Source organism: Erithacus rubecula (assembly GCF_903797595.1).
Source record: "Erithacus rubecula genome assembly, chromosome: 10".
Lineage (NCBI taxonomy): Eukaryota > Metazoa > Chordata > Aves > Passeriformes > Muscicapidae > Erithacus > Erithacus rubecula.
Window position 1 is genome coordinate 10,059,630 of NC_136662.1, and position 27,910 is coordinate 10,087,539.

The 27,910-nt window shown below is 39.8% G+C and overlaps 1 protein-coding gene across 1 annotated transcript in view; it reads left to right on the forward strand.

Annotated features, from left to right (window-relative positions):
* DPYD (dihydropyrimidine dehydrogenase) overlaps positions 1-27,910 on the forward strand; it is a 320,908-nt gene that overhangs the window by 254,029 nt on the left and 38,969 nt on the right. The window contains exons 19-20 of the mRNA XM_079314282.1: positions 4,042-4,184; positions 21,704-21,883. Coding sequence (XP_079170408.1) covers positions 4,042-4,184; positions 21,704-21,883 — 323 coding nt within the window. The remainder of the gene's footprint in view (positions 1-4,041; positions 4,185-21,703; positions 21,884-27,910) is intronic.

The window sequence follows — 27,910 nt, forward strand, 5'->3', positions numbered from 1 at the left end:
TAATATAATATAATGCATATTAAAAAATAATTTTACTTGAAAATACACAGAGTGGAGAGAATTGACCCAAATTGATTTTTATTCCATCTAGTATCCATAGATACAAAAATTTGGTTTGAGTTGATCTACTAGCCAAAGATATGAGATTTTCCTTTCCTTTAAAGTCTGTTTCTGTTGTTCATAGAGAGTTTGATAAAGACCATTGAGGCTATTTAAAGATTCAGTCTCAGTCTGAATTGACTCTGTTGGCTGTTTTTTAATGGACCTGGATCATCTTTACTAAAAGGCCTCATTAGAGCTGCTGCACATATGCACTGAAAACTTTAAACCATCAAGTTGGTCCAATATTTTGCAAGTAAGAATGTAGCCCAGTATTTGAGATGTCTGAGATTATTTTTCTCCCATTGGTGAATCTCTGTGATCAGAAAATCTGAATTGTTTCTGCTAGGAATTCCCAAAGCTGCTGGGTTCTTGGGACTTGACACCAGGCTTCTTGAAGAAGGTTTGGCTCTCAAACCTCAGCCTGGTGAGGATTTTTGGTGTTTGACAGGGTCAAGTTCTCTCAGGACTCCTAGTATTTATGAAGTCATAATAAAACATGATTCTGCTGGCATTAGTAAAGGGATTTTTAGTTCCTAAGAAAAAATTAGCAAACAAATAAGTGGGCATGTTATCTTTGATGTTTGTCATCAGCCTGCTATCCTCAGTGGACAAGAGCAGCTCTGCCTACCTGTGCTGATGAGGGAGAGACATTTGATTGATGCATGTTCTGCTTCTCCTTCATGTTGTGTTTTCACTATTGGATTTCCTTGATTGATAGTCAGAAAATCTTACCTTTTATTAAAAAAAAAAAAAAAAGAAAGAAAAAAGGTAGAGAAAGTCAAAGATCTTTGTTTTAAGGCAAGAAAAAGGTCAGGGACTTTCATATCTTACAATTGTTTCATTGTTTATGTCTTTCTAAAATAGCAAATATTTCTTCCATAATGAATGAGATTTGAAAGAGTAGCTTTCTACTCAGAGTAGCATGTCATCTCCACGAGGTTTTTCTGCCTTTCATTTTTATATCTCACTCGCCTGCCTGAGGTCTTGATAAATGGACTTTGTTTATTAAATCTCATTATTTTACAGCAAGGTAAATGATAGCCACATCTAGCATCTGGTAGCAGCTGTAGCACTTCCATCAGGAGAGCACCATATCAGCAGTTTCCTCAGCTACAGTGCTTAACTGGTGGAATTACAGATCCCAACGTGTCAGAGTATGTAGTAGATGCTTATCTTTTAGTATGTGAGCTGTCTTTCAAATGCATGCTGGATTTTGACCTCAGCTTCTTAAATACCATTGGATTTATCAGAAAACGTTCTGCAAATTCCCACTACTACTTACAGATCCTTTAAAATTTGGCATTAAATCTCCTTTATTTCAACCTTTTAAAAACTCCTTCTCCACAAATCTCTATAATGGAATTTATTACCTTCCTGTATACTTGTATGAAATGCAGGAAAATAGAGACTGTTAGTCAAATTGAGTGTTCATTTCCTTTTTATTTTTATTTTTTTAATTGCCTTATTTTTTAATAGCTTGGCATTACTATTGTTTCTATTGTTTGCATTCTTTTTTTTTCTTTAATCTGGTAGATTGTTTCATTAGGCAGTAGGATCTCCATGACAAGCAAATCACATTGTATTCCAGCCCAGCAGCTTTTGTTTGAGAGGGGGAAGCTTCTGAACTGTAGATGGAAAATGTAAAGAATGGCTGCAGCTTATGTTGTGCCTGTTCCATATGACATAGACTAATAAAAAAATGCTGGGATGAATGGTGAGACCTTAGTGAACCCTCTGATTGTCATTACATCCATTTATTTACTCTCATCAGAAGCACTTCTGAAATGTTTTTAAATTCATTTGGGTGAATTATAAATGAATGAAATACTTTTGCAATCATACCAATTTATCACTAATTTACTAATCACCAAATGTAAGTAATAACTCATATTATGAATATCAAATTCAGCTGATACTAAAAGGTACCTATATTCTGTAATAAATTCTGAGTCTCATTGCTAATTCTGCTAGACCTCATTGAATCATATACCTGATTTCTTTGGGCTGAATGAAGGCCCTTCTGATTACCTATTGTACCTAAATAAGCTGTTGGTCCTTTTCCTGTACTGACCATGTACAGAGACAGTCATTTAAGTGAGAGGGGGGCTAATTATATTCTGGAAATATTTTCTTGTGGAACTCTTTGCTACAAGATATCTTTAAGGCCAAGGGTCTACAAATCTTGAAACGAAAGCAAACTCTTAAGAGTTACACTGGGTTAGAAATGTATGAACCTTCATGCATCAAAGCAGATTGGGGAAAAAATTTCCCTATAACCACATGATTTCAGAATTCCCAGTGTCTGTGTTTTCACCTTTCTAAAAAACAGCTACCATGAGATTTTGGAGCTGTGTCAGCCTGAAAGCAATGTAGCAAGTCTGATACTTATTTCTAGCTTCAATTTCAAAAACTGAGTATTTGAAGAATTTCCTGACCTACTGTTTTTGATGAGATTACCTTCAGTGGTTTTGGCTGTGTGGTGTATGTTTTGGCCTGTATGCCTTCCAAAAGGCTTTATTTTTAAATCTGTCTGAGCAAACAGCATGCTATCCATTTCTTTTCCCTCAAGCATTTCTCTAAGGCTGGACCATTAATTATGTCATAATATTTGCTCTTTGGACACTAAGCAGTCATCCTCTTGTAAAGAATTGTTCTGTTCCTTTTGAACACATTACAATCAATCCAGACCAAACAATGGGAAATAATCCCTTGTGTCCTAGAGAAAGTTCCTGCTCCACTCCAGATCCCTTCAGTGATCTGTTCACTTGGGATCTTAGATACTTTAAAGTACTTTTGGTGAGATTTCACATTTTTGCCTATCAGGCTCTTGTTATCCTGAAAACATATCAGTAGTGTGTATTGGGTTAGGCTGTCCCTTTCATGTGCATAAAGTTTAGTTGCTGTTACCTCATTCAGTATTGAGAGGGAAAAATCTTCCTGGCAGCCACAGCCATACAGGTCCTCTGGGAGTGATGTGTCCTCTCTTACACTATTGCTGCCCAATGATGGCATCAAATTATACTAAAGCTTCTCTAAATTAAGTAGAAATTTTAATAATGTGGGGGTTATCCAAATAAATCCTAACTAGCCTAAAAAATAACTGGAAGTGTCATCTATCTATGCTGTCCATCATTTATTGAGCAGCATCTGTAGGCATATTTTTAATATTTACATACCATCAGTAGAATGTAGTCAAAACAGATACATTGCAGACACAGTGTATTCAGACTTTAATCATAATCCTCTAAATATAGCAGGGGGTTGTCTGACTCAACCTCTGTGTACCATTTGAAATATGAGCTCCAGTTTTGGAGATACTCCCATAAATGAATATACTTTTTCTTTTGAGAATTTGGATATCATATTAATTGTTAGAGAGGGCTTACTTAAATAATCATCTGAATCTACAAACATCCAGAAGGGGAAACAAATAAAATATGAAATGCCAAGTGCAGTGAAATGTCACTCTTAAACCATTTTTAGTTGAACATAAATAAATGAGATGTTTGCTCATACTGGGGACAACGTTTAGATTAAAAAAATCAACCTGATTCTTGTGTAGAAACACAGATCACTTTATCTACAGTGTACTGTATGTAAAGTATTGCTTTCTGTCTCAGACATTGTTGGTCTTTGTTCTGAGCATCAGCTGAAATGTTCAAGCTGGCTTTGCACTGTTTATCCAGATGTTTTAGCCATTCTCTGTATTCCAGCCTCGTGCATAATTTGCTGCACAACTGTTGATACCTCTTGAAACCGCCCTGGTGTCAGTTTATAGGTGAATATAAACTCAGGATGAGGCGTCAGCTGCCGATGGTGCTGCAGCAGGGGTGTGAGGCTGAGCAGGGTGGGGAATGCCCTGACATTCCTGGTCTCTGCAGGGAATGCCATCCTGCCCAAGCAGGATGGGGGATGCCCTGACAATCCTGGTTTCTGCAGGGAATGCCATCCGGCCCATCGCCCTGCGCGCCGTGTCCGCCATCGCCCGCGCCCTGCCGGCCTTTCCCGTCCTGGCCACTGGAGGCATCGACTCTGCTGACGCCGGGCTGCAGTTCCTGCACAGCGGAGCTTCCGTCTTACAGGTACTGCTGCTTTCTTTAAAATGTTAAAAGGAACTGTGATTAAGATCCTAAGATCTTCTGTTCAAACATTCTCATAGTGTGGAGCTTCTGCCATTGAAAGAATGTTCATGTTTTTAACTTCATGCAGCTTGCTAAGAAACATTCATTTCACATGCAGGAGGAGTTGCCAAAAGAAGACTTTGGGTGTTGCAATACCAGTCTGGGAAAAGGCTAACCATGAGTTTGTTTGTACTTATTATTTTGGGCTTAGATGATTTAAAATTGAAACATCTCTCTCCCTTGTCATACAAACACAGTTGAGGCAGAATTAAGCTCGACCTATCTTGTATTCTCAGTTCTTCTTTTCTGCTAGGAGCCTTCTCAAGGTGAGAGGGCTTCCAAAGGGTTCTACATTGGTCTCTTACAGTTTAAAGTAACTTTTGTTTGTCCAGGCGTCTGTGTCCCTTCAGGTGTTCATTGAGACAGGAGCTGTCGCACTGCAGCCGCTGCATGAGGTGCTGGCGTTGCATGGAGTGAGGTGTGAGCTGCATCCAGCAGTGCAGTTTGCATTGCTGAGCGCTGGGCTGAGCTGCATGGCTGGTTAGTCCCTGCCATGGAAGGAAGCCTTGGTGGCCTCTATTACAGGCACCAGGAAATTGGCTGAAAATCAGCCCCTTACCTGCTCTGCCAGGCGTGCAGGGCACCATTGCAGCACGTGTGTTGGAATGGCTGAGGAGCAGGTGGTCTGTGTGTCATATTGTTCTGTGGTATATTGTGACATTCTGGTAGATGCTCAGCCCCTTTATCTGTCAGTCCCACCATAGACACAGCAGCTGTCGATCCTGTGAATATCAGCTTTGTGTCACTCCATGGGATGACTGGAGTGGTTTCATTCCCACAATTCACTTTGACATTGAAATTAGATTCAGTGTGACCATCCTTTTTACACAGCTACAGTGACTGCTGCGATTAGTCATTTGTTTGCTATGTTTCACCAAAAAAAAAAAAAAAAAAAAAAAAAAAAAAGCCAGCTCAATATTTTGGTTTGGTTGGGATTTTTTAATGCACATCAAAGTTAGCATCTCTGGAAGCTGAAGCAGGAGGATGTTCTTTTTTTATAGACTCACTATGTTCCTTGGATTTATTAGTTGCATTTACTTTTTTTTTTTTTTTTTAAGTTGTATTAAAATGATTCAAACTTTTCTTTCTTGTGGACAGATAAAGTTTGAAAAAATTTTGAGTCTGAAAGTTCAGAGTTTGAAGAAAATTGTCTGGGAGGCTTCTTCCATATGAACACTAAGTAATGGTGCAAATTACAGGGCAACATTTGTCTACAAAAAAAAAATAGGATTGACAAGGAAATGTTTTTATTGCTCTAGATTAATTTCATTTGTTATTGCTAATAGAGCTGCACTTTTGATGGCTTTGCAGCAATGTAACATGATCTGAACTGCACAGAATGAAATGATTTTCTGTTCTATGTCTGCTGTATCTGTGTCTGGATGACTAAAAATCAAGGGGTTTAATGTCACTTTTGCACTTTTATTTTATACAGATTGTGTAGCTGTTTGGTTTTCATTCTTTCATTTCTTTTCCTGTTGGTTTTTCCCAATGGTAATGGGAAGTTCTGAAATATAATTTCATGCAGACATCCCAGTCAGTGCTCGAGAGAAAGCCTGTTTAATTTATAAAACATTAATTATTGTTTTCCTTTTAGTAGTAATCAAATTCTCTGAAACTGGTTTCCTCAACTGGCTTGGATCTATACAGATCTTTTGCCCTTTACAGAACAATTTCTCCTTTCAACGAATTTTTCCCAGAGATGCTGAAAAAACTCTTATTTTGTCCTTAGGTTTCACCAGCTTAAGTCATCTCTAGAACTGATTTTAAACTCCTCTGGATCAAAAATATCCTCAGTTTAAGTGGTTTCTTTCTGTTCCACTAAAGTAGGGAAGTAATTTCAGATAAATGGATTCTAAAGTGTCTGTGTAGGTAAGGATCTGAGCTAATTCAATTGCATCCATTTTAAAATAAACTTTTAGTAAGCTTCATGCAAGATTGTGAATACAGGCCATAAGTCTTTCCCTCATGGTGGGAAGGACAGGTGGAAGGGAGAAGGAAATGAGTAATCTCTATAGAAAGTCAAAGAAATGCTCTTACTGGGACTAGACTGAAAGGTATTCTCAGATGAGATACATTGTGATAGAAGACACCCATATCACACAGATCATCCTTGGACCCCAATTAGGATTATGAGGATCATTTCCATTGTTTTTCTTCTAAACAAGGTCTCACAAATAGCCAACTAACATTCTTTTCCCTGAATCCATCTCTCCCATGTCCTTGATATCAAATGCCCAACTTGCTCCTTCAGCAGCTGTGACCTCTCAGTACTGACACACAGAGTGAGTACAGGATCTGTAGATAACATCAAATAAAGTGATCCACTGAATGATTCAGTGTTTAAGATTCACTACATAGCAAGTCCCTGAGTGCAGCAGATAAAAGCTGGGACTGTACTGGGGGAATTCTGTGTGTCCCATACCCTTTTCTAAAGTATCTGCTTTGGGTGCTGTTGGAGGTGGTTCTGAATAGACTGGCACAGTCCTGCACATTTTGTGACCTGAATTCACATTTATGGCTGATGCAGAGGCAGGAAGCAAGCAGCCTGGGCTTTGGCAGTGATGGAGTGACCTCTGTGCTCAGCTGTGCCACAGAGGCAGTGGGCTTAAACCTGGGGTGTGTGACTGCTCTCAGCACCCTGTTCCCCAGCAGGGCTTGGAAAAGGTAGGGGCTGCCAGATCATCCAGCACTGAATGTGTCCCATACTGCAGAGTAGCACAGCTGCACTGATCTATCCATGAGCCCAGCTGGGACAGCAGCACCTGCTTGGCCCCTGGCTTCCCTTCCCTGCATCCCAGCAGGAATCCTGTGTCTGCTCTGCCATGGGAGCAGGGTGCTCATGGCCTGGGATAATAAGGAGGCTTTGTGTGAGTAGATCTAATTGCAATGTAGCATATCTTTTAGAGGAAAGGCTTATGAATAATAAATGCTCTTCCATTAAAAGCAAGATCAGGTTTTCCTCTTCAGATATTTCACCTGCAATCAGTTCTCCATTATTTTTTCCAACTGCTTTTATTTTTAAAACATGGGGATTTATTTTGCATTTGCAAAATCATCGTACACAGGAATGCAAGTCAGGAGTCAGGTGGTAAGCCAGATTTTACTCTATGGCATAACCACCTCAAGTGGTTTTTAGCAGGTGTATTAGGAAATGGTGTGGGGTGAGAGTTTCAGTAATCAAAATATGTTCTATCTCCTCCTTTAGAAGATGGAGGATAACTTCTTATTATCATTTCTCACAAAAAGTTTTGGCTGTAAGGAATTTTGCAGAAGGTATGAAAAGCAAACTAGGTTATTGTACTCAGTAGTAGCTGGGCTTAAGATTTAATACAGCACTTTAACAGAGAACTCTTCCCCATTATAGACCTCAGAAACACTTGCAGAAAGACCCCACTTGTTTTTTAATTTCTCATTAAAGATGCTGAAACATCTCAGTCATTCTTCAGCTGATTCATTGCACTATCGTTTTTTTAACATACCTGAATTACCAAACTCTTTTCAGTAAAGGCATGACATAAAAAATAAATTAAAAAAAACAAAAAACAAAAACCCAGAAAACAAAACAAACAACCGAAAAACCCAAACCAAAGCAAAACAAAAAAAAAAACCAAAAAACACAAAACAAAAGAAAAAAACAGCAACCCCCCCCCCCCCCCAAGTTTAATATGGAGATAATCCTGCACTCATTGTATACAAGGAGCTCCAAAAATGTCTAGAAGCCCCTTTCTGTGATGAATGTCATTATTACAGTTTTCCATTGAGGCCGAGGTATTTTGTTTCTAATTTAAGTAAGCTTTTTTTAAAGCCCCAATTTATCAAAATTAGATGCATATCAAAATTTTTGCATGTTCTGCAACATATATGTGATTTACCATGTCACACTGATGGCTTATTAGATTTTTTTCAAGGTTTTGAAAGAGGCATACATTTTTTTAAAGTCATCTTGCTGCAGGAAATTAAAATGGGAAACAATTATAGAAAATTCCAGCGGAAAGAGAAGATGCATTATGGAGAAAGCAATAAAAGCATAAAAATATTAAAGTAAAAATCACTTCACAGTAGCCTGTATGATTCAATTGTAGATCAATATTGTGTAGTTAATGCATTAGCAGTAGAGCATTAATTTGCAATTACAGTAGGTGATCTGATCCTCTGTGTTCTGTCCATTGACATAAATGACCTTTTGTTGAAAGAGATTCTGTAGTCATTATTTCTAGCAGATGTAACTAAAAAAAAAGAGGTAGACCAAAGGGGTACTTTCTAAAGTATACTTATTCCATGGTAGAACCTTTCAGTATTATATTCTGGTATGGAATACTTTATTCTTCTGGAATATTGGACATTTTCAGGTAAAGAATATTGATTCCTTTTCAAATAAATGTCTTTTCTCACAATGTGAGGGGTCACACACATCCTCTGTTGCAGACATGCATGTCTGTAAGGTTTTCTACCAAGTAATGATTTTAAATCCACCCATGGAATGGTGTTTCTCAGTGGGACAGCCTGTGGCTTTACCCTGAGCCCTTTTTCAGATCCACCTTCATCCTCCCTCACCTCCTCTTGTCCTGGCTGGGATGCAGTTCCTGTCCCTTGCAGTGCTGATCTGTCCCTTGCAGTGCTGTTCCTGTCCCTTGCAGTTCCTGTCCCTTGCAGTGCTGTTCCTGTCCCTTCCAGTGCTATTCTGTCCCTTGCAGTGCTGATCTGTCCCTTGCAGTGCTATTCTGTCCCTTGCAGTGCTATTCTGTCCCTTGCAGTGCTGTTCCTGTCCCTTGCAGTGCTATTCTGTCCCTTGCAGTACTGTTCTGTCCCTTGCAGTGCTATTCCTGTCCCTTGCAGTGCTATTCTGTCCCTTGCAGTGCTGATCTGTCCCTTGCAGTGCTATTCCTGTCCCTTGCAGTGCTGTTCCTGTCCTTGCAGTGCTGATCTGTCCCTTGCAGTGCTATTCCTGTCCCTTGCAGTGCTATTCCTGTCCCTTGCAGTGCTGTTCCTGTTCCCTGCAGTGCTGATCTATCCCTTGCAGTGCTGTTCCTGTCCTTGCAGTGCTGTTCTATCCCTTGCAGTGCTGTTCTATCCCTTGCAGTGCTGTTCCTGTTCCCTGCAGTGCTGATCTATCCCTTGCAGTGCTGTTCCTGTCCTTGCAGTGCTGTTCTGTCCCTTGCAGTGCTGTTCTATCCCTTGCAGTGCTGTTCTGTCCCTTGCAGTGCTGTTCTATCCCTTGCAGTGCTGTTCTATCCCTTGCAGTGCTGTCCCTGAAGTGCTGTTCTGTCCCTTGTAGTGCTGATCTGTCCCTTGCAGTGCTGATCTGTCCCTTGCAGTGCTGTTCCTGTTCCCTGCAGTGCTGTTCCTGTTCCCTGCATTGCTGATCTGTCCCTTGCAGTGCTGTTCCTGTTCCCTGCAGTGCTGTTCTATCCCTTGCAGTGCTGTTCCTGTTCCCTGCAGTGCTGTTCTATCCCTTGCAGTGCTGTTCTGTCCCTTGCAGTGCTGTTCTGTCCCTTGCAGTGCTGTTCCTGTTCCCTGCAGTGCTGTTCTATCCCTTGCAGTGCTGTTCTGTCCCTTGCAGTGTTGTTCTATCCCTTGCAGTGCTGATCTGTCCCTTGCAGTGCTGTTCTTGTGCTTGTTCTTGTGTGTAGGATCTGCCCCTGCCCAGTTTTGGGTGGGACCTCAGGCATCTGAGGAAGAACAGAACCATTCTGGAAATGGGACAGCCCATGACAGGAAAGCAATAGTGATGAGTTTTGCCTCTGTAATACAAAATCTCTCTCCACCATGAAACACAAGTGGTTTTTCTGAGACTGCTTGTGGTTTTCTAATATTTTCAACAAGCCTTCTTGTTGGTATCTCTTTGGAACAAAAGTCTCAAAGGATTCAGGACAATTTGATTATTATTTTTTTTCAGCAGGCTTTTTACTGATGCATTTAGCGAAGTGATTTTTATAACAGCAGGATGGCCCTTTGTGTGTGAATAAACAGGCTTTTCCATCACAAAATCGTGGGACTTGATCTATGAAACAATATTGTTATTGTATTTGTGCAAATGTGAAACTCTGTAGAAACTCTATATTTTTTTTTATGTCTACAGAACTGCAAAGTAGAGATCTGGTTTCCATGCACTTCATTACTCTTCTTTTTAGTCCATGCCAGTGTCTGTTGAAGTCAGTGAAGATTCTGATACCTTAGTTAAGTGAGGATTAGATCAGGCCAAAAAATTCTCACCCTGGAATTACTATTCATGCAATTTAATGCAGAGTGAAGAATTAAAAGACATTCAAATCATGGGAGTGTAGAGCAGGGGAGTGAGGGAGCTGGCCCTGTGTTTTGAAATCCCAAGTTAAGTTTCTGCTGATAACCATTGGGAAGAAAAATACTTTGTCTTGCAATGAATAGCCATGATTTTGAATGCAGACAGGGAGTCCTTTGTCTCAGCCCTGTGTGAGGAGAATGAAGTTGGGAGGATCTTGCAAGTCTCAGCAGCCACAGGGTGCCATCGGTGTGGCACAGCAGGGCTGTGCTTCTCCTGCCTGGACTCCCCAAGAGCCCACCCTTCCTCTGCCCCTCTGTCCTTACCCAGCACATAGGGGAAACACAGGCTGCACATTGCTCTGTGCCAGGCAGAGAGTGCTCCCAGGGCAGATGAGCCCAAGGACAGGCACACTTGGGCACCAGCTGGGCACTGGGAGGTTTCTGACACAGGCTCTGCTTTGGGGGTAGAAGAACAAACCCTTTCTGTACAAAGCTGTCCATGACACAGAGAAGTTAAGGTGCTAGACCTAATTCTTCTCTCATGATTAGAATTGATGAGGGAAGAATAGGTTGCTGGATGCAGTGTCAGGATACCAAAATGATAAGAGACAAGATTCAAGGGACGGTACTTTAGACCCACCAAGATTTTTAAGAAAAAAAAAAAAGCCACTTAAGGCAAAACCACTTTTCAGGTGTAAGTTCTTTGATTGAGATAAGTATAGTCTCCTGTAAAAAGAGCAGCTTTTAGACTGTATTTACAAAGAAACTTGATAGGTATTTGTACATCCATTTGAGTATCTTCCATCACATTTGAGCTTTTGTGGCCATTTTCACTGAAATTTTCCAGAAGGGAGAAAGTGTTTTACTCTAACAAATTTTGAGAAGCAGAAAAGGCAGAGGAGAGAGCATTCCTTCACTGTAAGCAGGAGCACACTATGAGCTCACCTTCATTAGACCTCTGAGAACCCGCATGGGACAGCGCTGTGTCAGCCACAGGAAAGGCTTTAATTGGCAGCACACCTTGTTAGACAGCACAGAACCCAACCAGGACACTCTGAGCTGCTGGCAGCCAGCTATCATTAGCTCCACTGCTCACAGAGCCACGCTCTGAGAAAAGTCTTCAATGGCTACAGCACTGAATGGAGTGGCCACTCTCTGCAGAGATGAAATTTGCAGTACGTGCAGAAACAAAAGAGGGAACAAAGTGCTCTTTGAACATCTCGACATGAAATCCAAAGTGGAATGAATGTGAAAGAGAAAAGAGTTGGGACAGACATATCCAAGCATTTACTTCTGAAAACATTTCATTATTTTCTGGTTTTTTTCCTAGCCCAGTGCTAATTGCAGAAATTCAACCTGTTCTCAACTGTCTGTCTTTGCTAATAAAACAAAAAGTAATTAGAGGACTTGCTCCATTACAGACGATTGGGAGAGAAATTGCTAATTGATAGTGAGAATCTTCTGTGAGAATTTCTTTTAAAGGAAATCAGAATTTGTCAGACAAAAACAATCTACAAAGTTTTTTGTTATAATTGTAAAAAACATCAAATTAAAACAGGTTTTTGTTATTGATTCATGCGTATTATTTTGCCACTTTTAATGAAAAGTTGCAATATTCAAATCAGCACATTGTAAAGTTGCTAAATTCAACACTAATAATGCCTTTTATTTTGTGCAGTTTTGCATTAGTTCTTTATTTTATTTGGAGCTGCTTAGGGGAATTATCTATTAGCTTTCCTTTATTTCTGCTCATTTCACCAGCTATAAAATGAAGTCTGCATAGATAGGATTGTCATTTCATAAATTTGTAAGAATGAATTAAAGCTTATTCTGTAACAATTGCTGTTTGTCATTCTCATAATGAATTCTCATGCAAAGTAGTTTCAACTATCACTATATGGTAATAATTATTTACTAACAATTAGGTCTCAATTGAGCATCAGTTCCAATGCTGTGCTATAGCAGTCATCCCTTACAGCAGGGGGTTTGTTCTGCTGGGGACACTGGGTCTGCTCCCCTGTCCTGCCTGCCCTGCTCCCCTGGCTCTGGCAATGCCTTAAGAATTGAGGGGATGGGAGGAATAATTGCTTTGGCACTATGTCTTTTTCCATCTCTCCCAAGGATCCACGATATTGCTTGTCCTTTGAAAACCCAGTACTGCTGCACCTATTTTTAATTTAATTTTTTAAAATTTTTTAATGTGGGTTCACACTATTGATGTGGATCCATGCTGCTGCTCTCTTGCATGAACATGCACAGAGTTGTTCTCCATGCAGATGAAGCACATGGTGTGAATTGAGTTTTGTTTGAAGTTTACAAAGTAAATGCAATATGGAGATGACTCTTCACAAGAGGCTTGGTTAATTGTTGATGAAGTTATAGGCAAGTTGTTTTATTCAACTCAGGTTGCTTTCAGACATGAAGCAACTGTAGACTGAGTTCTCTTCAGTACATGTGGAGGTGACTGGAGATTGAGTCTGAAACTGTACCCAGTTCCTTGTTATATATTGAAAATAAATAGCAGGCAAGATAAGCACAGTGGAAAATGTTGTTTCTTTATTCCTTTCTGCCTATCTCAAATAATTACATAGGAAAATTCTTGTGAGGTTGATATTTTTTTTATATATATGTTGTAACTGCAGGGGACTTGTTTTCCAAAAAGGAAGAATGTAAAACGTTCAAAGCTCTGTCATCAGAGAAATTCTTCTTGGAAACATTGTCAGTCATGCAAAGAAAATACACATTTAAGAAATTTTCCTTTGTATCATAGCAGCTTTGTTGATCTTTCAGTCAGAGGCTGCACCTGGCAGTGAAAGGAAGAAAGGGAAAGCAAGCAGTGGAAGAGGTTGTGCTCAGGGAAGGCACAACTGGAGCCCACACTGGCACAGGGATGCACTGCTCAGAAGGGGCTTGGTGCTGGGCTAGCTGCAGTTTGGTCACTGATTTTTTTGCTTTTCCCAGTGGTAGATAAGTAGATTTTCTGCCCAGAAATGAGGGAGCAATAATTTTTTTCCCTGTTACAGCACAAGCCCCCTGACACAGCTTGATCTGACTGATGAGGGGTTCTTTTATCCATGCAATTAGAACAAAAGAACAAGAGAAAGCATTTGTTTTTTAAGCTGGCATTTTGGAAGCTGGCAGTACATTTAAGAAAGGGTTTAACTTCCTTCAATATCATGAGTTATGTCGCTGCTTTTCTTGCTGATATTTGCTATTTGGATGGAGATAGGTAAAACAATCCCTAAGGAAATGTGGAAGTGGGTTTTTATCTCTGACACGAAGGATTCACAGGGTCAGAACTATTTTGTTCACATGAATCTCACTCTTCAATGGACACAGCAGCTGCTGCACAAATTCGTACAGGCAAGCTGATAGAGGATGAAAGTAATTTTAGCTGAAATATAATGTGAGAGTACTAGAGGGAAAGACTCACAAGGAAGAGGGGTTAATCATTGCAGGATTGAATTGAGGTTCCAAGATAGAAAAATTGCTTTTCTGTTTGATTTTGAGAGGGCTGCAGCTTTCAAAATTCTGGTCACAGGAGGATGTCCCTCAGTAGATGGTTCTCATTAGAATTTGGTGAAAATTTCTTTGAGGGAACTGTTTTTCATTGACAAATGTAATTTAATCAAAATAGATCTCAAATCCCTGCTGTGTCTGATTCAGAGTGTCCTGGATGAACACTGAAGGTCTACCCTAGGTCTGTTAGGCATTAGTGAGACTGAGTATTGCCAGTGATGAGGAAATAGTTATTGTCACAGGGAAGTTTAAGCATGGAAAAGTTTTTCAGTTTAGACTGATAATAAAAATTCTAAAAGCGTGTGGAATTAACACATTTAAAGAAAAAATATTATTTGGGTGAATCAAATCTGTTTCAATCTTTTTGCAACATATTTTGGTTTTGACCTTTTCATTCCAATTAACTTGGATTGCAAAACAGACATTTTCAAGTTAAATGGAGCCATTTCATTCCATGTTGTCAAACAGCACATATTGGTAGTTCTGAAACTCTTTTCCACACTATTTTCAGAACACCATTCTTTCCTGAAAAGCATGCTTTCCTAGAAATATACTCATCTCTGACAAACACACCTTTCCAAAAATGGGACAACAGACCAACTCACTTCTAGAGATGATGGTGTTCCTGTTGGCCTGCTCTCAGAAAGCAAGGACTTAAAAACACTGCTGTGTAATGTTACTTGATGGTTTTTATCATCAAACCACCAGATCTGAGTGACTTGATTGGTACCTGCTATAGAAATTTCTTTGGAGCTGAAGGTTACAGCGGGTGGAAATGGATCAAATAAATCTACATCTGCCTGACACATCTGGTGATGCTGTCCCAGCAGCTGCAGAATCACTGGGAGAGCTGAAGGATTTCTTTTTTCAGAACAGTACTTGTAAGAGAGAGGTGAGACCTTTGGGTGTTAATAAATGAAGTATGATGTGATATTCATCATGTATTTAAAGATAGTAGTAGAGCCTCTGTATGTGGTTGGACTTTTTACCCAGGGGAGTTAGTTCATCTGCATTCAAAGCTGTCATTCATTTTGTAAATCTGCAGTACAATGATGCAATTTGCTATACATGGCTGATTATGAAGCTGTTTCCCAGACTCCTCAATGCTCAAGGCATGTGGAATCATATTTGTTTTCTTAGGAAAGATGATCATGATCAGCACTTTTATCAGTGTGTGTGCCCACCTACTGCATAAAGGTCCACTTTGTAGTTCCAAGAACTGACAGAATGCTTTAGTGAGATAAGGAAATATAACCATTCCTCTAGGGGTGCTTGACAAGGAAAAAACCCACAGTTACCTCAGGGGGCCTTCTGAAAATTCTTGATTTATTCTGCATTTCTCCTCTCAAAGACATGGGATACAAAATTTCATCGTTCGGGGTCCCTTGATAAGGACCAGTCTCCCACTCCCAAACACCCAGTTTAGCTATTTAGATCAAAGATACATTAATTGGCACTGGAGAACTTAAGGGGAGGAGAGACAGATTTGGGTGGGCTAGGAATTAAGGCATTGGATGATACTCCTAAAGGATCCCTTACAGTGCTCTTATCTCCTGACCTTCCTTCATCTGATAAGTGGCTAATGGATTCTCAGCTTTTTTCTCCTCCCTTGTTGTTGGTCCCTCACAGCTGCCCAGGGTTGCTGGAGTGCACTGCAAGGACAGGGTCTGTCTTGCAGCCCCCAGCCCCAGGTGCTGTGAGGTGTCTGGCAGGAGGAGTAGCCATCCTTGGTGCTGGGGAGCTTCTCTGTCAGCTGTGGCAGGAGGCTGCAGTGGCTTCAGCAATACCCTGGGGCTCGTCCTGCTGCCCAGCTGCTGCAGCTGGATTTCTGCACCTGCAGCTGGATTTCTGCACCTGCAGCTGGATTTCTGCACCTGCAGTCCCTGAGCTCCTGAAGCACCAGCTCAGCTCTGCCTGACACCATGCCAGCATTATATTGTCCTACTGGAGAGAGGGCCCAGGCTGTTGCAGGAAATAGAAATACAACATTTACCCCATAAGCTTGTCTTGCATGTGCTCTTTTTAAGTAATTTTGAGCTCCATTATTTACTGACATTAGCCTGTACTTTTGATTAGAATGACAATTTATCTGTCTGATGAAATTTCTTGAGGTATAACAAAATATCTGAAATACTTCACTGACGTACTGAGACCCACATGGCATAGGAGTATCCAGTCCTTTTAATTAGGTTTTTTTCAGTATAGATTTCTTAAGCTTTATGTGAATGGTTGCCTGCTTTTCAGAGCCTGGCCTGGAATTATTAGCATTTTTTAATCTTCTGTTTGTTATCCCTCAAAGTGTCACTAGTAAGACCTCTACTCATTAGAAATTTAAGTCTAGGACTCAGTAAAAATGATTAGGTGGGCTTTTTCCCCCATAATTCAAACAATTTATAGATGTAATGTTTGAGTCTTTCAAACTGCTTTCTGAAAGCTGTACTAGACTCTGAAACAAATAGTAGTTCATTAGCTCATGTATATTAGTTCAGTTGTCATGTTTTAAAAAGGCTATCAGCTATCATCCAATTCAGTTTTGTGTTGATCCAGTATCTGAAGACTTGTTAAGTAACATCCCATCTGCTAACCTGTATCTCTAGAGTCATTTAAGCAGCTAATGTGAGTGAATCAAATCATTCCATCTGTACTATATCAATATTTTGGAAGCTTTTTCTTTTCACAAATTTGTTCTTTAAAACAAAGAGTCTCGAGGTTTTTTCCCAAGATTCTACCACATTGTCTGATAAACCACTTCCCCTAATGTTCTTAATCCTACCACCCTCTAGCAGAAGTAATAATTAGATAGCAAGGGTAATTTAGGCTAGGCATTTAATGTTCTAGTAAGTCAGTGTTCAAAGAGACATGAGGAGGGGTCAGAATTTTGGAGGCAGCCTTTCTGTAGACATTGGTGTCCTGAGGGTTGTAGGGACAGAAATGCTCTCAGAGGAGATTCTGTTTGTCTGCATGCTCTCACACTGCAGCTCTGTGTCAAACAACCTGTGCAGTGTCTGCTGCTTTTGCTTTGGAGATCAGGGCACATCCTTATTATTGTGCAGGGGCTAGAAAATGTGCATTTTCATTTCCAAAGGCAAGAGCTATGCACATAGATTGCATGGACCAGAAAGTTCTCCCATTAGTCAAGTCAATTTTTGATGGCTGCCTTTGAGAATGAATCCCAAATTGTGTGTATGCTTCACCCAGATTATCATATTGCTCTTGCCCTCTGCAATAAAATTAGCCTTCTTAATGGTGGCAACTCATACAGATACACAGGTGGGCACAAACAGAATTCTTCCTGAACCATCTTGCATTCCTTCACAGCTTCAGGTTTTTTTTCACAAGAATCCTGATCAATAGAACCTTATCAAGAAAGCAGTAGCTTCACCTAGACATTAAATAATGGTTCAGGCATATTCATAAATGTTGCTCCAACAAGAAGGTGGATTTATGTCTTCAATACTTACCAGGAAGAATTTTTTAATAGAAAAAGAAAGCTTTTAGAGAAAGATGATTAACACTAAAATTGAAAACATAATATCAAATAGTAAACCTTTTGTTTGCCATTTGTATATACCAATAAAAATATTTCAAAGGGAGTCAACCAATTTAATGGCAAAGCACAATTTTTAATACATTGTAAAGCCTCTCACAGGTATCTCAGAGAAATAATAGTTGTTTATCCCTTTGCTGTGGTCAGAATATTAGAAATTGTGAAGTCTAAGGCCAGTTTCTTAATCAAATGGCATTTTGAGAGCTATTTTATTTACAAATTCTGTGCAGTTTAGAACCAAAGCTGCAATAAGTCTCCATCTTCTGGGGAAGCAAGATTGCATTCTGCTAAATGCTAGGATTTTATCATTTGAAGGGAAAAAAGGCAAAAAAGAAAGCAGCCAGTAAGACCTACGAATATAAAAGCATTTGAGATCTCAGAAGGAGTTTAAATCAATGCATTGCCACAGTTACAGCACAGATGAAAGAGCCTGCTGTCTCAATTGCCAGGAAACTACTTAGAAACTCTCACTTTGATTTTTTTTTTTTTTTTTTTGGTAGTCCGTTACATTACCACTAAATGAATATATGGAGACATCACTGCTTTGATGTTGTACAGCTACAACAAATGGAAACTAATATGGTAGAACAGTCAAGCTATGTGATTTGCATTTGTATATACAAATATATACCCATCAATCTTCTTACTTCTAGACCGTGTATCACTGCCACCCATCTGCCTCGTTACTGAATACTTCTGTTTTCATAAAAGTGACAATTATTTTACACCCATATAATCAAAAGAGATACATATATTTTAGAGGGGTGTAAAAATTAAAATGTTCTCCAAGCTATTGTCTCCCAGAAGAAATTCCTCACTTGGCTAGATGTCTCTTTTGGGATATAAGGGACAATCATTGGAGTCTGGATGTGGGAGAAAAGGAAGGAGATCCAATGTTAAAAATTAAATTGTAGCAGTTCTAATACCAAGCTTGTGCAAATTTATTTCCGTGCATATTAGTGCAATATGAATAATACATGTTACCTTCCCAAAGAGGAAAAGCATGGCACCTTTCTCTTCTAGTCCAAGTTCTAGTGACCAGCACAGGCAGGACAGCACTTGTCAGCAGTACAGCTGACAGCTTTGTTGTGAGCTGGACTTCTCTCTGTCCCTTGGGATGCTCCACAGAACCAGTCTCTCATCCACAGAAGATACTTTCTACCAAAATGTTTCAGGCAAAAGGCTGGGTCAGTGAACAGCTGAATGCTAATTTACTCATTAAACAGATCCACTTGGATTATTTAGGATTAAGGGATATTAAACAGGTGCCATCCCTGCTGTGCAGAGTCCCAGCACTGCTGCTTGCCAGAACCTGTGCTGGCAAACCAGAGGAGCGATGGAGGCAGGCTCTGTGTGTGCACTGGTCCATGGCAGTGCTGGCCATTAATGCAGGGGCATTAATGGGCTGTGGAGATGGGCTGCCTCAGTTCTCCTGGGATTGTTCTGCATGCCTGAGCTTGAGTCTCACCTGGTCTGTTGCCCTGCCACTTCTCCTGTGCTGAAAAGGGGACACAGTGTCATTTAAACTGGTGATGCAGAGGCAGCCAGATATGATGCTAAAAAACTCTCTCTGTGGTGTAGAAATTGTCATGGCTGATGGGTCATGGCGACCTTTTATCCTGACTTTGTTCAGCACCTTTTAAAATTCTGCAAAGGCTTCTATACTGATTGATGGAAAATACAGCAACCCTAAAATACAAACCTCACCATCTGATTTGTGCAACATAAGCTTGGAATTTTGGAATTTGCCAAAAACGTGGCAAAACTATTTCAGTTGGTTTTGTGTGTGTTAATGTTTGAAGTCTCTTGTTCTAGGAAGGGCCCATAAACATAAGCACTTGCTTTTATCCCAGTGAAATCAGTGAAAGCCATGCCTTGGCTCATTATCCACACCATTGGGCACCATAGTCATAAGATTTCTTCAGAAGAGGAGGATTGTTTAAGACCACTTGTTCTAAGCCTTTCCATGTCGTGTAACATTTTTCTTTAGTGCAGAGATTTACATTTTCTTAAAAATTGCATTTTGCCTTCAGTTTGCAACTTTTCTTGGCTTTCCAGGGAAGACAAATAGTGCACTGCATATAGAATCACAGGGATCAAATAGTTACCTCTTAGTGTGTTATTATCTTCCACACATTTTTATATTATTGCAGTTCATAACACTGCACCACAAGCTGGAAAACAGTAAAAGCCTCTTTATTTATAAGGTTATTACAGGTATCCTCCCTTGTATCTCATGTGTATACATCCTGTCAAAATATTTCAGCATTTTGACAAAAGCGTCTGAACTTGTTTCAAGTGACATGACATGGCTTTTTACTGCATTTTTTTTTACAGTTTTTGTATTTTTAAGAGTAGATAATAAAAGTGTTACCCATGCACTAAAAAAGCCCAGAGAATTCCTTGCTGTGCAAAAAGGTTTCAATAAACATCAGTGGAGTTTTGCAGTTAAATAACCTGTACAGGAAGTAATTATGATGGTCTCTATAATTGCCATTAAAAAAAACAAAGCCAAGTCTTGAAGCCTGTGGAAGGCATAACAGACCTAATTAATGCCCACACTGTTTCTCCAGAGAAAGAGATTTTTTTTTTTTTTGTAATGTAAATGCACTGCATAGAAAATGTTATTGTGCTTATTTTATAGTTTCCCCTTATTTTCTCTCTTGTTCAGTGGTAATAAATGGTATTTCCCAATGTGGTGTGTCCCTCTCTTCAGGACTGCAAGTGTCATTTCTGAAATGGGGAAAACAATAGTATATTGCCTGTGCTTTTTAGGTGTTGATGTCCATTATGATCTGCAGTGTGGATGTGTTTGTGCATGTCTCTGTGCACCCATTCACGTTCTAAAGTAGGTGCCTGTTTCATTGTTGTGTTCACTATGTGTGCATGGAGTCGAGGTATTATCAGGAGCATTCCTTTCAGCTTTCTCAATAAAAGCTGAATCAGAGGCTGAAAACACTGACACATCTGGAATTTCAGAGCATTTCCAGGGATGATAATTAATGGCACTCAATCAGCCCTGCACCTCGTCACTGATGGCTGATTAGAGTTTAGCTAATGAGAAGGTATTCAGACAACAGTCAAGGATTTTTTATTCAGTTGTCAGTTTGTTTGGGGATCTCTGTGGGTTCAAGCCTGAGCTGACATCCCCAACGTGCTCTAGAAGAACTCATGTTCATGGTCAGATTGTTTTCTGCTGTCAGTGGTTTGTGTTTACATGTTAAGCTCTGCAGGTCAGGGATCACTACTCTATATGTTTATAAAGCTATATTGCTATCTGTGCTTCCAAAGTATCTAAAACAAAGTGGCCTTGCCTCCCAGTTGCACTGAGTGGCAGAAGGGGATTGTTCTGTTCTGTGCCTGGCAATGCTCACCCCATAATAACAGGTGAGTTTAATGGGTGCTATTGCTGAGACACTTCCATTGGATCCAGATTCATCTCAGTCCTATCTAGTGGAATGGGCACAAACAGAAATTCCATTTAAATATAAGAAAAAAGCTTCAAGGGAGACTGAACACTGAAGCAGGTTCCCCAGAGAGGTTGTACTCTCTATTAAAGTTCTGACTGGATACAGTGTTGGGTAGTCTCCTGTAGCTGACCCTTCTCTGAGCTAGAGGTTGAAAAACAAGATCTCAAGAGATGCTTTCCAGTCTCAGCAAGCCTATAGTTCTGTGATTTGCTAGGCTGGGACCTAACTGATTATGCCTGTGCTTCCTGAGCAGAGCAGGCTGGGGGATGCCATGAGTGTGTGCAGGCAAAGCTCTGAGCACAGGTGGGGTTTGCCAGTGTGCTGGTGTGCTCAGCACCAGCTCCCCAGCAGGCACATCTCAGGCTGGGCTTGCAGGTTTGTCTCTGAACAGCCCTCAGGCCTTGCCCAAGAGCTGCTGCTGGGAAATCTGGGCATAACTGGTGTTATTGAGCCCTTTCTTTCCTAAACTGCAGTGGTGGTATCATGACATAGGACTAAGCAGACAATAATCCAGAATTCTTGTAGTTCTTCCCAATGGGGTTGCAGGAAGGCTCACCTAATAATCAGTAAATCCAAGGAGTTTGCTAATTCCCTGTGCTTCCCTGCCAGGATGGTGCTGATAACTGCCTTGCATTTCGTAGGTGTGCAGTGCTATCCAAAACCAAGATTTCACTGTTATTGATGACTACTGTACTGGACTGAGAGCTCTTCTGTACCTGAAAAGCATTGAGGAGCTTCAAGACTGGGATGGACAGAGCCCTGCAACCATGTGTCACCAGAAAGGAAAACCAGTACCTAGAATTGCTGATCTGATAGGAAAGGTATGTTGCTTTATTGCCATTCCTGTATATAACACTATGTCTTGGTTTTGAATGTAATTCCATAATCATTGTATGCAGTTTCTGCTACTTACCTTGATTAATCACTGCTGCTGTCACAATTAGTCACCAAGTCATTTTCCTTCTGAATATTAATGAATATGTAGGCAGCTTAAGAAGACAAACTTGAAATGACTTGATATGGGTTAACTTTTTTACTGTAAATATGAACTCTTCACGTGATTCATAACATCATGTCTTTAAAAAAGTATAGGATGTAAAATTACAAATGCATTAGAACAATTTCTGGTACTGCTTGCTTTAATGAAACTCAACTCACTTGAGATTGATCCTAATATTGTGCCAGAAGTTCCTGGGTATTGCAGCCAGGGTGCACCATTCAGGAGACATGCAAAAATCCTCTTGCACTGGCTCTGACCAGCTGGGACAGGTAGTCACAGACCAGAACACGAGATCAGGTGGGAGTGGTCCTTCAATCACCATACCTGAGCATCTCCTGGTCTTTCATGTGTGGTGATGCCCAAGCTCTCTGCAAGACAGGGAAGTTCTAGATGAGGATCAGTGGCGCCAGACAGTTTAATAAATTCTGCAAGATGTTTTAAACCTAGAAAGTCTCTGATGAAATAGGAATGTAAATGATGGTCAGCATGAAATCCTAACCTCTGGACTGTCTTTCCTCTCTGCTCTAGTAGTTCCCTGCTACAAAAGCATTTTTGGAGATTTTTGACAGGTGCAGTGGGTTGCAGCTGCCCCAGCCCTGCTCAGCCCTCCACCAGGGCACCTGCTGATCCATGCTGGGAAGCAGGGAGGTGTAACTGGCTTCCTGCTGCTGCCCAGCTGCCTCCTGCTCCAAGCAAAATACCTGCACAGCAGGGAGGCCAAGCTTTTGTTTCTGGTTACTAGAGGGGATCACTTTGAAGACTGATTTCAGTTATACATCATGCCTATTGATTATCCTTCCAAAAATCTGATGTACGACTGTTGAAAATGTTGTAAAAAGTAAAGAATTACAAAAGAATAGGATTTGGAGTGTCAAACGCCTCCAAATCTCTGCTTATCATTGCTGATGACTGGAATTGGATTTAGCAGGAGATTAGAGACTCCTATATTGTTGTTGTTCTCTGTGGAGCTCTGAAAATTATAACATTACCTTCAAGGAGGAAAGACAATCCTATTCCTAAAGCTCTGGATAATACACTGCTTAAAAATAAACCAAGATATAAGCAGTTTCATTTTCATCTACTTATGTTAAGCAGTTAAACCCGGCTCAAAGGGTTATAGCTAAACTTCTTTCCTTTAACACCTGTGGAAACCTACACAGCATTTCCAACTCATGTTGCAGATTTGTTGTAATTCTTCTTTAAAGCTGCACTCTGTATTGCCTTTGTGTTTTACTAAACAGATCACTATTGTCAAAGATGCTTCTCATGTCCTTTTGAAAATCGTAATTTTTAGTCTTTTTTGCCTGTCATTACATCAATAATTAACTTTTAAAAGGTTGCATGAAAATATGCTTTAAGGAAGCATTTAATAATTCAAAGGAATCTAACTTGAAACAGGTCACATGAGAAAGAGTGAAAACAAAGCCCTATGTAATCTTGTGTGGCTGGCTCTGTTAGACATTTAAAAGACATACAGAATATAATTGATTGTGTACTCATATTAGCACTGAATTATATCATTGTAACATTGCTACTAAATAATAGCATTTAAAGTTAAGCAGGCTGCATCACTGATAAACTATTGATACATTTTAGGCATAAACTCAGGATGGCTGTTTGTCCAGGAATGAACATTCAAGGGAAAAAGAAAAATAATACAACTCTAGTAACTGGAAATACCATGATAAATGATCCTACTAGGGGCAATCAAATACAAAGACTTGATATCATTAATATTTATAATATCCTAATTAGCAAGACTGTGCCTAAGCAGTGTTATTAGTGTAACTAATTATGTTATCATAAACTAAGTTTGCAGTATTGTAGGAATCGGTATTCTTACTTTCATAAATTATTATCAATATTGGATTTCATGTACTTGTGCCTAGTAAATTTAGTTAAGTACTGTAGTTTCATCTCAATTCAAACACAAATATCTAACTTGCTTGGCAGCAAGTCATAACACACATTTGTGAGTCTCTTTCTAAAATGAATTCACTAGAAAGCATGTCCCTACTCTCTGTTTGGAACAGAGAAAACAATGTATTGATATGTTCTCATCAATAAAATAATGTGTGGGAATGTATATGTGATATATGAAGTGCAAATGTGGCAGTCAAAATCCTGCCTTACAGAAGCATGAGGAGCTGTCCCAGTTTGTGTTGGTCTGTACCAGGAGAGGAAATGCAGTTTCTCCAGTAACACCTTGTGAGAAGCTAAACAGCAAATATGGATGAACATTTGCATTTAAAAAAACAACAAAAAAAGTGAATTTGCTGATTTTGATGTGTTGTGGGTTTGGTGCTGTAGGTTTAAAAATATACAGGAATCATCCTCCTTTTCATTACAAGATTACTGTTATTTTCAAATAGAATCACAGGAAGTTCAGACATTTGACCTTATTTTTGTAATAAGGAGCTGGGGGAGAATTATTTTCACCAGCATCAGGAACCATTTGTTTACTGATTGTATACAAATTCATTGAAGCTCTACCAGTTTTAAATATATTGCAGATTTAGGAGCCATTCTGTTCCTGGATAAGTATGTTCATAATGGTATCTGTTTTGATTCACAGTGCAATATTGAATGTTAATGTCTGTATTTTTATGTGATGGTGGAGTATTCTTTTTATAATTCATTTTTCATCTTGGTTTCAGCATCAAAAAGATGCTGATTGCAGAGTGTTGCCACAGGAGAGTGACACAGTGGAGTTCTGTCGTGAAATATTTGATGACCAGAGTAAACTAAAAGATAAATACCTTCTTCTAAATGGTTCACCTAACCTCAAACTGAAGCTGTCTTGCCATGCAGTCCCCAGATAAATGATGAACTGAACAGTTATCACTGTCACATGTTACATTTATCACAATAATTTCCTTCCTAAACAGAGAGAATACTGAAAATACTGTGCTAAATAGTGTCATATAACAAGCAGTTAAATAGCAAACATAAAATGCTTTGGCTGAAAAAGAGATTCATGTTGATTAGTATCTGTTCATCCTTCTGCATTAATGAAACTAATACTTCTGATAATTTATAGCCCTTGAAATATCAGAAGCATCACAGCACTGGAAAATATTTTGGAAACTTGAGTGCTCTTTTTCTGTTTTTCACTGTCGCAGAATCTATTTATTTTTGTATGTAGACCCTAAATTTATCATCTTTGAGCCAGCAGTATTTATTTTCTGATAATCTTTTCAGTAGCTTTTTCCCTTTTGCTAACACAGCAGTTGCTGCTGGAGGCATTGTCCAGGATGTGACCTGTGGTGCTGCAGTGCCTGAATTAGGAGTGAGATTCCCACTCAGAAATGTCAGCCTCACTGGTTTCCAGTCACTGGATGATAGTTTTCCATAGTTCCACCTACTTTACTCATTCTTTCCAGTGGCTGTAACCATATCCATAACAGCTCCAAGGAGACTCCCAGCACAGATGCTGTGTCAGACTCACAAAGGTGGCCAAAGCCAGAGTTCTGGGCTTCCTTCCTCATTGCTTTTCAGATGGTTTATTGAGTGGGGTTTTGGGTTTTTCTTTTTCTGTGGGAGGACCTGACACTTGAAACCTTGGCACAGATGACTGTCATTAATACCAGCTCTGAGTCACCTTTGCATGGAATAAAAGTTGTCAGCCTGTCTCAGGTTTAATCTCAGTGTGCAAATCTTGATGCTGAGATGAGAGAATGGCAGAGTAAAGATGACACCACTGGGCTTCTCAGTGACTCCTTCAAGGAAGAGCTTGTGTAAAATCACACTTACCTCAGAATGAATTTAGGACTGAGATCAAGTGCACGATGCAGTAGGAAGGCAGTTAAGATGTAGTGCACACTCTTACAACCCAAAGTTATTGGGGTGACTGCATAAACCAGAGGAAGGGCACAGTTGGTCTCCTTGCAATACAAAATTAATAGAATTATGTTTTTAAATAATATTCACGAGTTTCTCAGGAACATGCATGACCAGGAGCAATAAAGATAGCTCTGTTCTCACTAGGTATCTGAATCAGGTGTAGCATTCCCCAGAGGTGCAATTTGATCCCTGGTGTGTCTCACTGTCTCACCTTGTCTGTTTGTTACAGGATTCTTTTATTAGCTGCTCACTGATCTTAATCCAGAGAGCTGAAGTGATTATGTCCCAGAAATGCACTGGTGACAGCTGGTGATCACAGAAGTGGTACAGTGTGTCTCTGCAAAAACTTCCATTAATGTCAGCTGTAAAAATCACACTTAATGCAGTGGCTGCTATACATGCCAGGTAGCTAAACAAAAATCTGGCCATGTATTCAGGTGTGGATTTGTAGGAAGAAAGGAATACATATGGATATTTCATTCTTTGCTTTCAGCACCAGGAGTTATAATAAGTGACATTTGTTTTATCATGTCTAAATGATAAAAAATTAAAAATAACAAAAACTAATAATTTAAGCATCTTGATTCCAGAAATATACAAAACTCCAAACCAACTGTGGGTAGTTCTCAACTGTTAAGTTTGTGCTGTGCTAAAAATGCTAAAATTGTATCTGGTAAAAACACATTTATAGACAGTGGCTTTATTCATCAGACAGATGAGAGAGAATAATGCTGTATATGTAGAGTGTATGACTTCAATGAAATTTCAACACCTTAAATTAAGCAGCCTTCTGATTTTCTTCTCTGAATGGACTTCCCATTGGAACAGACTTCCCATTTAGACTGAAATACTCATTTTCTACAAGTTATCTGTGAGTACTAAAATGAGTCTTCTGCACAGCATAAAGCCTGCTAAATTCTAACTGTACTGCAGTCAAATCTAAGTAGTCTTTTGTAAAACGTTTGCTATACCTACCAGACTTCATACTAAATATTAAATTAATTCTTGTAATAAATAAATTCATTAAATGGGAACTCACAGCTGTACAAGAACCACTGTTGCATCATAAACTCTTGTCTTCCTCCACATTTTTCAAGACCTCTGACTACTATCACTGAGCAGAGGTTTTCACCCTTCACTTTTGGAAGTGCTCCTTCTTCTTTAGGAAAGCAAATTTGCCCACTGTGGTAAAGAACTGTTGCCTTGTTTCTAGCACTGCATTAAAAAATGGCAGAAAAAATTGTGTTTGTGGCTGGAAATACAGACTGTTTAACATATGTTGATATAATGGTTCCAATAAGATAATTAACATTGGGTGAAGAAACCTATTTTCCCATATTGGTATCACCAATTCTAAAGAAGAGTTAGGGGGGAAAAAAAATAACTTTAAGTTGTGGTGGATTGACCCTGGATGGATCCCAGGTATCCACCAAAGCATTTTCTCACTCTCCTCTGCAGCTGGACAGGGAAGAGAAAATATAACCAAAGGGTCAGGGGTTGAGATAAGGAGCTGGAAAGATCTCTCACCAATTATCATCATGGGCAAAACAGGCAATTTGGGGATATTAATTGAATTTATTACCAGTTAAAATCAAGGCAGGATAATGAGAAGTTAAACAAATCTTAAGAACACACCTTTTCCCCCATTCCTCAGCTCCTTTCCAGGCTTTCCTTCCTCCCCTAGTGGCACAGGGAGGCAGGGAAGGGGGACTGTGCTCTGTTCATCACTGTTGTTTCTCCCACTGCTCAGGGACAGGAGTCCTTCCTCTCATCACTGGATCAGTGCAGTGTCCCTCCCATGGAAAACCAGTTCTCCCCAGACTTCTCCAAAATGAGCTGTCCCCACAACAGTTCATGAACAGCAGCTCCATGAGGTGCAGTCCTTCAAGAATAGATGCCCCAGTGTGGGTCTCCCATGGGTTCACAGATCCTATCAGAAACCTGCTCCAGCTGAGCTCCTGTCTCCACAGGAGCCTGTTCCAGTGTGGGCTTCCTACAGCCCAGA